This window comes from Perca fluviatilis, chromosome 4, assembly GCF_010015445.1.
Source record: "Perca fluviatilis chromosome 4, GENO_Pfluv_1.0, whole genome shotgun sequence".
In the NCBI taxonomy this organism is placed as follows: domain Eukaryota; kingdom Metazoa; phylum Chordata; class Actinopteri; order Perciformes; family Percidae; genus Perca; species Perca fluviatilis.
In genome coordinates, this window is record NC_053115.1 from 5,918,974 (window position 1) to 5,930,862 (window position 11,889).

At 41.0% G+C, this 11,889-nt stretch overlaps 1 protein-coding gene across 1 annotated transcript; it reads right to left on the reverse strand.

The window, feature by feature from the left end:
* Positions 1 to 1,935: 1,935 nt before the first annotated feature.
* On the reverse strand, positions 1,936 to 11,803 carry ppp4r2b (protein phosphatase 4, regulatory subunit 2b). The gene is made up of 9 exons (XM_039798545.1): positions 11,652 to 11,803; positions 10,864 to 10,945; positions 10,393 to 10,563; positions 5,714 to 5,807; positions 5,560 to 5,597; positions 5,358 to 5,432; positions 5,106 to 5,246; positions 4,693 to 5,000; positions 1,936 to 3,512 (listed from the first exon to the last, which is right to left on the reverse strand). The coding sequence occupies exons 1-9, from the start codon at positions 11,683 to 11,685 to the stop codon at positions 3,142 to 3,144; spliced, it is 1,314 nt and encodes a 437-aa protein (XP_039654479.1). The 5' UTR covers positions 11,686 to 11,803; the 3' UTR covers positions 1,936 to 3,141.
* Positions 11,804 to 11,889: the final 86 nt, after the last annotated feature.

Below are 11,889 nucleotides of genomic sequence, written 5' to 3' on the forward strand. Positions count from 1 at the left end.
TTTTTAACTTAAAAAAAAAAATTGGAATGCAAATGAAAAGTGATGCTGCCGCATTTTCAAGAAATAGCCCTGCAGTGTGTTTGCTTTCATTTTCAATTTAATTTGATTTTTTGCTTCTCAGGGAAGCCAGAGGTAGCTTTTCTCTTTGCAGATCTGGCAACCAGCAGGCTGCTTTATTCACTTTTCTAAAATATTATCCCCCTGCTAATAGAGTCCTGCTCCCCACGGCTGCAGACACAGAAGGCCGTAAAGATATGAATGGCAAAGCAAAATCTGCAAGTGCAGTAACAGCATATAAAGTAAGGTGTAACTACATAATTATAAACTGGGATACATGTGTGATAAGCCCACTGGCCATATGGCCACTGATGTTTCTTAAAAAGCCTCTGATACCTCCAAGCCGCCATCCTCCTCTATCCAAATCATCTGCCATTCATAAAACTAGGGTCAGATTAAAAACCATTCAGTGTCAAGCTGCTTTTCATATCCCTCCTGACCTGGTATTTGTTTCCCTGGAGACAAGTCTTTAAAGACCACCGTTAAAACAGTGTGGCATAGATTAATGCAGTCCACTTATTTCCTCGGAGAGCCTGTGCAAATTTCAACAGTCAAAAGACAGGAGTGACAGATGATATTGGGGACTTATTTAATGGGTGAGGGGTCGCTCCTCTGTATATTAGATCTGATTTAGACCAGACCCTTCAACAGATGGTGGGTCTCAATAGAAGACGCTTGCCAAACACATCTTGTGTTGATTCACCATCAGCTTTATTTTCAAATCATGCCTCATTTGCCAAGTCAGAGATGCTCCTGAAAGAAAATTTTAACTAAATACATACAAATAATGTTTTGTGCCACCACTGCTCACTGGGGAAATAACGAGCTTATGGAAATCGAAGCTGATGAGAACACTTTACAGGCCAATTGGGTTATATAGCAAAATAACTCATCAAACAGGGGTGTAAATATTAATATTGGCTGCATTTCATTATTAGTTTATTGTCATAATGGTATGGTGCATGCTGGCATACATGAAATGGATTGGAGCCACAGTTAATGCTTTTCCAGCTGTGACGATTCAAAATGTCTGCGAGAAACATCCTTTTCTGCTGCCCAGAACCCAGATACCTTACAGGCCAACTAATCACAGACAATCATACCGTTAAATTACAATTAACAAGTACATATTATTCTGGCAGTGTGTCAGTTCCATACTCCATAACATACTAACCAGGGTTTTTGCAGTGTTCACACTAGAAACTATACTCCAAGTCAGTATGCATACTACAAAACACTTGATTTTTGAGTGGATGATATACACTACTGTCCCACAATGCACTGGGCAAAGCAAATAGTAGAGCTACTAACATCTGTAAAGATGGTAAGACTGCTCGAGAAAGCTCTGGAAAACCAAAAAGTATTACATTTTTTTGAAATACACTTTGCTTTAAGATTTATTAATTGGCAGTGGTGCTCTGAAGCTGCAGTTTTTTTGAAAAGATTATTTTTTGGGAGGGCTTTTCCCCTTTATTATGTGACAGTGACAGTGGATAGACTTGAAAGGGGGTGAGAGATGGGGTATGACACGCAGCAAAGGGCAGCAGGTCGGATTTGAACCTGCGCCACTGCAGGACTCTGCCAACATGTTGGGTGAGGCCGCCCCTGAAGCTGCAGTTTTATGTAGTTGAGAAAACAGGTAGCACCAAAACCAGAGGACAGTTCCAACACATGTAAACTACTGTAAATGATTCAAACTCTGAAATGGGCTTTTTCCACAGCCATTTTGACTTTTAGCAGAAAAAAGCACAGGTCTAACAATGACATTAACAACTCTGCTCTCTAACTGTCCTATTTTAGTGAGCCAGCATACAGCACCTGTTGATATATAACGCACAGAATAAACAAGATGCACTGTCAAAGAAAGACCACCACGCATAAAAATGTTAACATTTATTGCTGTTTCTGAATACCGCACTGAAAGCAAAAGCATTCAGAGTATACACAGAAATTATACAATTATATATGGTTTCACAAAGGCAGTGAACACATACTGTATTACAATCTACAAAAATCTACTTTACAGAAATTTAAAATTCTAAATATCAAAAAGTACAGCTGCAGAAACAGGTGTAGAACTGGAACCAGAAACTGCTCTGGATATCGGTCGGTAAAACAACATGGTGACATCACGATACAAAGAAAGCAGAAGTCATCTTTGTACTTACAGCTGGTTTTACAACTGGCAGACAAAACAAAAACATACTCCAAAATAACTAACTGAATTGAAATGATCATATAAATTATGGTGGTTTTATGAATCCAAAATATATAATTTTACAGAAGACACCTCAACAAGGTAGAATGTCATTGTACTGTTAGTGGGATTGGTAGTGTATCATTGCAAAAATATGGTTAAAATAATATAAGGACACAATGGAAGAAAAAAAAAGAAAAATGTCTACCATCTCATAAGGATGGAGAAATACATTTTAAAACAATGCATGTTCTCAACAGCCTGGTGGAACTTGGTGGAGTAACAATATAGTGGTGGTGGGCTGTTCCCTTCAGGTCATTGCTTGACTAATAGAATATGTTTTACATAAATGGTGGTGGTAGCTCATATCCTGAAAAACAACGTCATAAGTAAACAGGGGCTGGTATGGCTCTGTTCTGACCCTGGTGGTGTGGTACACTGGGCTTTAAGGGTACAAAACAGACTACCAATCCCGTCACAATGTCCACGAGGCTGGAGTGAGTGGTATAAGAAAAGAACCAGACCACCCCAGCATCCAACATGCCCGTTGAACACCAAAGAAGAAGAAAAATAAAAGAATCCAGCTAAGAAACTCAAGGCTGCTGAAACCAACCTCTTTCATGGGAAAATTAAAAACAAGAGGATAAGAAGCTCAATAAAATATTCCAGTTTAAAAAAGAAAAGAAGAAGAAAAAAAAAGAAATCGTCAAATGAAAATGTATAAGCCCACATCAATGCCAGGTAGCCATTTTGGAGGAGTGTCCAAAAGCGGGACGAGGGTTCGTCTTGTGTACGAGGTGCAGTTCTCTTCATTCCCAGTGACAGTCAAGCTGGATTCAAGGATAAGCTGGTTTATGGTCACACATGGCTGCAGGGGGGCCTTCAATCTAGTCCTGCTCCATGGGCTCCTCGGTGGACCCAGTGTTCAAGATGGCGCTTTCCATGTCGCCCTCTGTAGGAGGTTCGGTTGTACTGCTGGAGGGAGCGAGCGCTACGTCTTCTCTGGCCGCGTCAGCACTCTCCTCTATGCTACAGCTGCTACCGCTGCTACTGCTACTGCTGCTGACTGGGTCACTGTTGCTCTCCTCGCTGTCCCTGCTGGTCTCGGGGCTCTCCAGGACGCCTGCGGGCGCCTGCTGCTCCGATTGATCCATGTCACTGCCCTCCTCCTGGGAGCCGCAGGGCACCTCCCGCTCAGCCTGCTCGGCCTCTGGACCTGAGCCCGTGCACACCTCGGCCTGCGTGCTGCTCGTGGGTTCTGTGGTGAAAAAGAAAAAAAGAACACAAGAGTATGTTTTAGCCCTGTTCAGACTCAAATGACCCAAATCTTTCCAGACAATTGAAGACAGGTGAATGACTGCTTTCGCTTGTTTTCCTGTCAGGCAGACTTCAAGAAGGACCACTCGCACTACTTCATTTGTCATTCAGAACAGAACTTGTCACATTCACTCATAAGCTTACAAAATGGATTCAATCTTTCCTTCAATTATTGCAGAAGTTAGATTAAATTTACATTACAGACTTATTTTAAGTCAAGAAGATCACATGGATAATATAAGACTGATAAGTACTAGGCCCGTTATAAAAAAACAACAACTTGTGGCCGGGTTGACTCAACGGGTAGAGCAGGTGCACATATATTTAGGGGTTAATGCCTCGACGCAAAGGTCCAGGGTTCGACTCCGACCTGAGACGATTTCCTGCATGTCTCCCCCCTCTCCATTAAAAGGCGGAAAAGCCCAAAATAATTATTTTCAAAAAAAAAAAAAAATTCTTGTACAAGCTGATTCACAATGTCGCCTGCAACTGGTCAACCGTATTAATGGGAATGCAAATGGAGGTGCCAACCACCTCCAGCTGGCATAGATTATGAGAAAGACTTTGGGCATTATGAACAACTTTCCTGATCATCACAAAGTGGTGAACTCGCTCCATCCTTGTGAACGACTGAGCCTTTTGGGGATGATACCCAATCATGACGTTTCCAATTAACCTGTTCACCTGTGGAATGTTCCAAACAGGTGTTTTTTTTTTTAGCATTCCTCACATTTCCCCAGTCTTTTGTTGTCCCTGTCCCAGCTTTTTTTGGAACGTGTTGCAGGCGTCAAATTCAAAATGAGTAAATATTTGCAAAAAACGATAAAGTTCATTAAATATTTTGTCTTTGTAGTGTATTCAATTGAATATAGGTTGAAAAGGATTTGCAAATAATTGTATTCTGTTTTTATTTACATTTTACACGACGTCCCAACTTCATGTTATTTAGCCTACCCACATCAATAAAAATGGGGTGGACAAAATAATAGAAACAACTGTCAGTAAAACACACCTATGTCGCCAAATAAATTCTAAATTCATTTTCCCTCAGTAATGCAAAACGCATCACATACAAACCAATTAACACACACGGCACGTAAAAAAAAAAACAACAACCCTACCTTGGTCCTCAGCAGCAGCAGCACTGCTGGAGGCTTCGTTCTCCTTGCTGTACCCGACCTTCTCCTCTTCCTCTTCCTCCTGGACCATGGCTTCTGCCTCTTTTGAGAGGCAGGTGGCATGTAAAGGCCTCATAGTGTCCGCCTCCTGCTCTTCCTCTTCATCCTCCTCATCATCTTCTTCGTCCTCGTCCTTGCTGAACTTAAGTCGCTTCACTTCCTGCTGCTCGGCTTCCATGTCCTCTTCTGCGTCTTCTGGGTGTTTGTTCTTCACTGAGCTCCCCAGAGAAGCTCCCGACGCTGAAACCTCACTGTTAAAACAGAATAAATCAGAGGAGATACAAATGCGATTCCAGTGGGTTTATGTTGAACACAAAGAACAAGATCTTCTGGTGCGTTAAAAGCTTCCGACGTACCTGGAGTCCTTGTCGTCTTCTTGCTCTGTGTTGAGGTCTTTGTCGTCTGTGCTGTCTGGCAGGCCGTTGGCTGCTGGGGAGTTGGCCAGAGACACCTTCGGTCGGTTCAGCGGCCGGGGAGTACCAGGACCGTTCACTTTCCTAATGAAAAGCCATCAATAAAAAAGAGAAAAAGCACGTCTGTTATTATCTGTTGAAATTCAATGTATGTCAATTTTTAGGATCAAGGACTAAATCTGGCCCCAAAACAACCTCTCTGTAAAAGCAGATGTGTTCCCAGGAAGCATCACTCCATTCATTCTGTTGACAGCACTGCATCCATTTTTCCTGTACAAGCAAGTTAAGAAAAACAAAACTCTTAAATGTGTTGGAAAATATAATACCCAAAACTTCATATTAAAGTTGGTTTTACGTTTATTCTAAAAAAGTATTTCATTTGGAACAATACACTTACTCTGAGGTTGGGTGAACACAGCTGACCACCATTACATTCTAGAGGAAGACAAGAATTCCCAAATGAGTGACAACAGCTTGACAATAGGTTAACAACTTGAGAGAAAAAAAACAAGAAAGAAAATAAAGAAATAACCACGCTGCTTGGCACATACCTTCTCCACCCCCCGAAGAAACTTATCTGTTCCTGTGTAGTTCCTCTTGGGTTCTGTGAGCAGCTCGCACAAGCGCTGGATCGTAAATGGAATTCTAAAATTGAATGTGGGAAAAAAAGCAACAGACTCAAAATACAGATCATAGAAAACTTATCATTTAGGTGGTTTTCTATAATAATTCAGTTTAATAATTTTATTTATACAATCTGGTACTAAGGGATAGTGGGAAAAATATCAAGTATATTACTGTAGTATGATTACATGAGAGTGGTCAAATAATTGCGTTTGGGATACTTTAATCAAGACAATCGATTATCAATTTTGTTGCCGGGCAATTTTCTGTCAATTGCCTAATTGACTAATCATTTTGGCTCTATTACTTGAATACAGTACATTACTGCCAATCCAACCTTTTAAAAACTTTTCCAACATTTAGGATCCTTTACACTTCCTTTTACCAATTAGTGCATGAAGTAGAAGTTGTCACGGGTCCGCTCGGTTCCTAGTAACGGAGACGGGACCCCGGAATGGGTCTGGGTAAAGTTCTGTTCAATTGCTGTTGGTCTCTGGTCTGTGTATCAACACGTCTAATTCCGAAATGGATCAGAGCACACTCACAATCAGGTCTTATCTTGTGTTACGGCATGATCATTGCAATAGAAAAATGGGTTAGTAAATAGTTGACCGTAAGCTTAGGTACACTGAGCTTTATGTCACTTATGAATCATTATTTTGCATCATCACTGACAGGTGCAGAGTCAACACATTGCATTGTTATTAGCAGTTCCAGTGTGGGAGCTTTGGAGAAAGCTTTGTAGGGCATACATTTGTCAAATTAGGCCACATCCACACTAGAGTCCGGATCGGGCCGAATTTTTCTGTCCGAGGCCGGCCCGCGTCCGATGGAGCCGTGACCGAACCCGGCCCGAGCCCGACAGGTATTAAGAAATTTGTGTCCGAGCCCGACACGATAAAATCTCATTTTTTTTGACACATGTAGGCTACGTTTGTTTGTGTGGAAAGCCCGCTTTTGTTAAGCAACTGTAGGAAGGCATTCGGAAATGTCAACAGATGAGCACATCAGTGCACACGGGGCAACAAGCGCACGTTAATCAGCTGTTAAAATGTTCAAAAGGTTAACCTTTCCTGATCGCTTCGTTTCCGACCGTGATCAGAAAACCAGGGGAGACTGGTTACCTCCAGGGCCGACGTTATAACACGAATAACCACCAACTCTGCTCGGGTTGCATCTACAACACATCTGCTTCCTCTTTCTCTCTCTCTCTTCTGCCCACTTACCACACACACACACACACAGCTCTCTTAGGAGCCGCTGCACCATTTTACAACAAATGCCTTATCGTGCTGATGTGACCGAGCCCGACCCCGACCATAATTTCTAAATACCTGTCCGAACCCGGCCCGTTGGGACCCGTCGGCCTCGGGTCGGGTATCCATGCCTTAATCCACACTACTAGGTTTTCATTTTAAAACAAACGGATTTTCGTACAACGGGTTGTTGCACCTTTTTGGAACTAATCTCCATTCTTAGTAACACGCCTGAAGACTATTCAGGTACACGGGCACGTGTGTGCTGGTGTAAGCATGGTGTAGGGCTGATAACACTGCTAGACACTGAATTATCACAAATCGCTCAAGTAATAACTGGCCTCCTGTTGCTCAAGAGCTGCTAGCATCGACAACAAGGTCAGAAACTGCTGTAATTCATTATCCTGTTGAACAAGCACCGGTAGTCGAGGCCAGTGACGTTTGTTTTCTTTCAGAAAAGGGTCACGTGATAGGGGCATGACCAATCAGGAAAGGACATGTCATGACTGATAAGACCCAATCAGGAAGCAAACGTGGGTGTCTGTGTCATTGTTTCTAAAGGTCTCCGTCCAGACTAAAATGCCACTTGAGTTTTCAAACAAAAACGGGGTCAAATGTCTCCGTGTTTGGGACTTGGAAACCCCATTGTAGTGTGGACGCCAGGCGTAAACATAGCAAAAGACATGCGTTTGAAAACTAATACTTATAATGCATTAGTGTTAGGGATGTAGCCTAAGAATTCAGACACTTAAATAAAATGGGGTCAATAAAAGTTTGCTACATAGTAAATTGGGAGTGATTGCGGGTACATCCCTGGTCTTTATCGCACATAAAATACTAAAATGACTCTAGCAAAACTAAATATACACATATATGAAAGATGTACTCAATGGAGCCAGACCTTGACATAACATTTTGGACATAATGAAGAGCCACAGAGGGGGACTGTGCAAAAATGACAAAACGAGCAATACTAGGGCGTGTTACAGTTGTAACACAGGATGAAGAATTCCGTAAAAAAATGCGTTGTAGACTAGAGATATCTGTGTAACAAAAAGGGTGAGCTAGAACAGGGGTCCCCAGCCACCGAGCTGTGTAGCATTTGTTACCAGGCCGCAAGGCAACAATATGAGTTGGCAAAAAAAATAAAACCTGATAAACATTATTGGCTACAATATATAACGTAATAACATTAAGCTTGTCTTGGCCAGTCTGTGACGCACCTTTCCCAAACCCTATCACGTCTACAACACGCGCGAGGTCCACCCGCTCAACTACTACGTGCATGTTGCATGTAGCTAGCTTAGTGAGTATGTTTGACATGACTTCTCTGCCAGCATTCCGGATGAAAGTCAAGGATGAATATCCTCAAATAGCATAGAAAGCGTGGGGAATAACCTTGACAAAAGGAACACGCTTCAGGTGTTGCTGTCCCATTGCCCCTAGATGGAACCATCTTGTTGCAGGGAAACAAGCCCAGGGCTCCCACTGATTTTAGTCATTTTGGTAAGTTGCAATGTTTTTATATGTTCACCTGAGGAGAACATATGTTGAATATCCAAACATTACTTAAATGTGATACTATTAGGGCTGCCAATTGTTTAAAATATTTAAACCACAATTAAACGCATGATTGTCCATAGATAACTCCCCATTAATCACAAATGAATCACACGTTTGTTCAAAATGTACTTCAAAAAGGGATATTTTTCAAGTTTTGAATGCTCTGATCAACATTTGAGCAGACAAATAGGCTTGCTTTATGCAAATGTTTATTAATGCGACAATCCAAAACAATGACAAATACTGTCTAGAATATTCTCCAGAATAACCTCAAAGATACAATTATGCTAAAAAAAAAAAAAAAAAATGCTGAAAGCATAATATGGTAAACTCAAGCCCATCAAGCCACAACCATTGGCATATTGACCTGAATGTAACATTACTTGGTAATAACACAATGTAGTGTCCCACTTCACACTTTTACTTCTTATTTTTTTGTACTTCTTACATTTCTGTGGCCTGCCTTTGGCGAGGTGGGAAGAGGGCTCTCTGCGTCAGCCGTAGGCTTGGCCAGCAAGTGGGATTTTAGACTCGACGTACTCCGGTGGTAACTCAATTCACATCAACAGTACATGCAAATAACTTTAGTCTTGTCGAGAGAACCATCTGGAAGGGCTTTGAAACCGAACTCGCCATTCAAAAGACCCTTTTCTTTATCCATTTCTGCTTAAGGAGGTTTCTGCTCGCCATCCACAACGTTACTGCATCGCTTCCCAATTTCCCAAACTATGCAGCGCCCCAAAGCCCAAATCACAGAAAACGTGTTTATCACATCTCTCAAAATAAATAAATAAAGCGTGCCGTTAAAAGGAATCTGCCTAAACTCGTTATGAATGCGTTAATTGTGACAGCACATATACATATTACACATATATATACACACATATACACATATATATATATATATATATATATATATATATATATATATCCCCTTACATACTCACCTCCACTATACTCTACATACATACTCTCCTAACCTCTCACATACTATCTCTATATATACTCTATATCTTTTCTCCTCTCTAATATATATAATTATAATATATATATATACTCTCTATACTTCTTTACATATCTATTCCCTACACATATAACTCTCATACATATATATATATACTCTCTATATATATATATATCTCTCTCCTCTCTCTATATATATATACTCTATACTCTCTATATATATATATATACTTCATATAATATATTTTACCTCCTCTCTCCTCTATATAATCTCTATACTCTCCTCTATCTCCTCTCAATACATATATATATTTACTTTACCTCTCTCTTCTCTCCTTTTCCTCTCTCTCTCTCTCTCTCTCTCCTTCTCTCTCTCTCCTCTCTTCCCTCTCTTTTCCTCCCCCTCCTCTCCTCTTCTTCTCTTCTCTCTCTCTTTTTCCTCTTTTTTTTCTCTCCTCTCTATTCTCTCTTTTTCCTCTTTCTCTCTCCTCCTCTTCTCTTCTCTTTTCTCCTTCTCTCTTCTCTCTTTTTTCCTCCTCTCTCTTGTCTTTTCTCTCTCTCTCCTCTTTTTTTTTTTTTTCTTTTTTTTGTCTTTCTTTTTTCTCTTTCTTTGTTCTTTTTTTGTCTTCTTCTCTTTTTTTTTTGTGTGTTTTTTTGTCTGTCTGTGTGTGTCTGTCTGTGTTGTGTGTCTGTGTGTTGTGTGGTGGTTGGGGACCCTTAGCTAGGACACTTACCATGACTGTGTTGGTCATGGGGATGGTTATGCTCAATCAGGCTTCTCCATCCAGTCAGCCTGCCAATATTTCTGTCATACTGTCACCTACCCATTGTATCCATTCACAATCTTCAGAATTCTCTCCTTCATATCTTCAAATGGAATTGACTCCACGTTGGGATTAGCAGCACCTCTTTGCTCAGGTGCTGAGGCTCTGAAGTCATCCATCACCTTCTCCAATTTAAACAGGAAGTAGTTCTTAAACTGAGACCACTGAACCCTTGAGAAAAATGGTAAGCAGAATAAGACTCAACACATGTGGCATAACACACAAGAATAGAGGAAAAACTGGCAAAATTGGACAAAAGCATACTATGACTGGAAGTTGCCTAGGCTATGGTTACACTTTAAGAGAATTGCACAAACTAAAAAAAATGATTCTGTAAACTCTGTATAAACCTTATTCCTGGACCGACCGTCTACTGTACAAACGTTTTTAATACAGTTATAGTATAAATAATGTGTTATATAAGATTAATGTATTATTTATTTATTCATCAGACCTGCTATGTTCACTTACATGGTCTCTCCAGTCTTGGCAATATGACATAGAAACTGTTCCAGAAGAGGAGATGCCTCCGTCTTTGCTTGCTTATCAAAATCTGAGGAGAGAAAACAAACAGATGAAAAGTGTTGTGTTACTTTACTAGCCTGATCAGACATGGACAGGCTTTGATTTAACCTAGCCTAACGTTACAGTTTTGACATTCGGCTGCTATAAAGCTTGGGTGTTTTTGCAACCTGCATTTAGCCCACTAAATGAAGCTTGTTGGCTGGTCTCTGGCAACACTTTGGCTAAAGACTATCACACTGTCTAATTAACGTTAGCTATTTACATAACGTAGCGGGCTAGTGGATGCTATTTATTTATCTAGCTAGGTTGCTTGCTAGCTATAACTAGCTTAGCTAAGTGTAGCGCTATGGATAGCATGTTAAGTTAGCCGCAAAGCGTAGCCGGCAAACAGTAACGTTAACCAATAGCCGGTGACACTGGCCAGTTATCTAACGTTATCTCAGCCAAACACATCTGTCAGCAAGTTAAATCAAATTTTGAGGGCAAATACATATACGTTCGGAAGTATGTAGCTAACGTTATAAAAGAAAGCATCATATGTATTGAATTGGACAGACAGCTAACCATTTCCGTGTACTGTAGCGTTAGCTAGCTAGTCATGAGTAGCAGCTAGCTAGCGACATTAGCTTGTGAGCTACAATCCGTTTGTTTTTTAATAGTAGATCAATTGCGGAAGCCCGCGCATTACGCTTGGTCTCAATAAACACAAAACTATTGAAATAAACTGAAGTGACCTCTGAGCGCCTCTTGAAGCGAGTCAATTTCCATCACGACGTTGCCCTCTGTCAGTCTTGTGGATGTAAAAAGCAGAGTGGCGGCTACCGGCTAGCTGCTGCTACTGCTGCTAGCTACGATCTCACAGCAGGCAAAGAGGAGGGAGCATTTTAATATGGCGCCGTGAGGTCACTGCCTGTTCAGCAACAGACAAGGCACTGCACTGGGAAGAGCAACATAGCCTTTTGGAATAACTAG

What these genes read in the sequence shown, in the direction of transcription:
- ppp4r2b (XM_039798545.1), bottom strand. Translation starts at nt 11,685, where the DNA reads ATGGAAATTGACTCGCTTCAAGAGGCGCTCAGAG. An exon ending in ATTGTGAATGGATACAATGG is followed by an intron (nt 5,808 to 10,392) that starts GTAGGTGACAGT and finishes ATTCAATTTTAG; the next exon opens with AATTCCATTTACGATCCAGC. An exon ending in ACATCTGCTTTTACAGAGAG is followed by an intron (nt 5,247 to 5,357) that starts GTTGTTTTGGGG and finishes GCTTTTCATTAG; the next exon opens with GAAAGTGAACGGTCCTGGTA.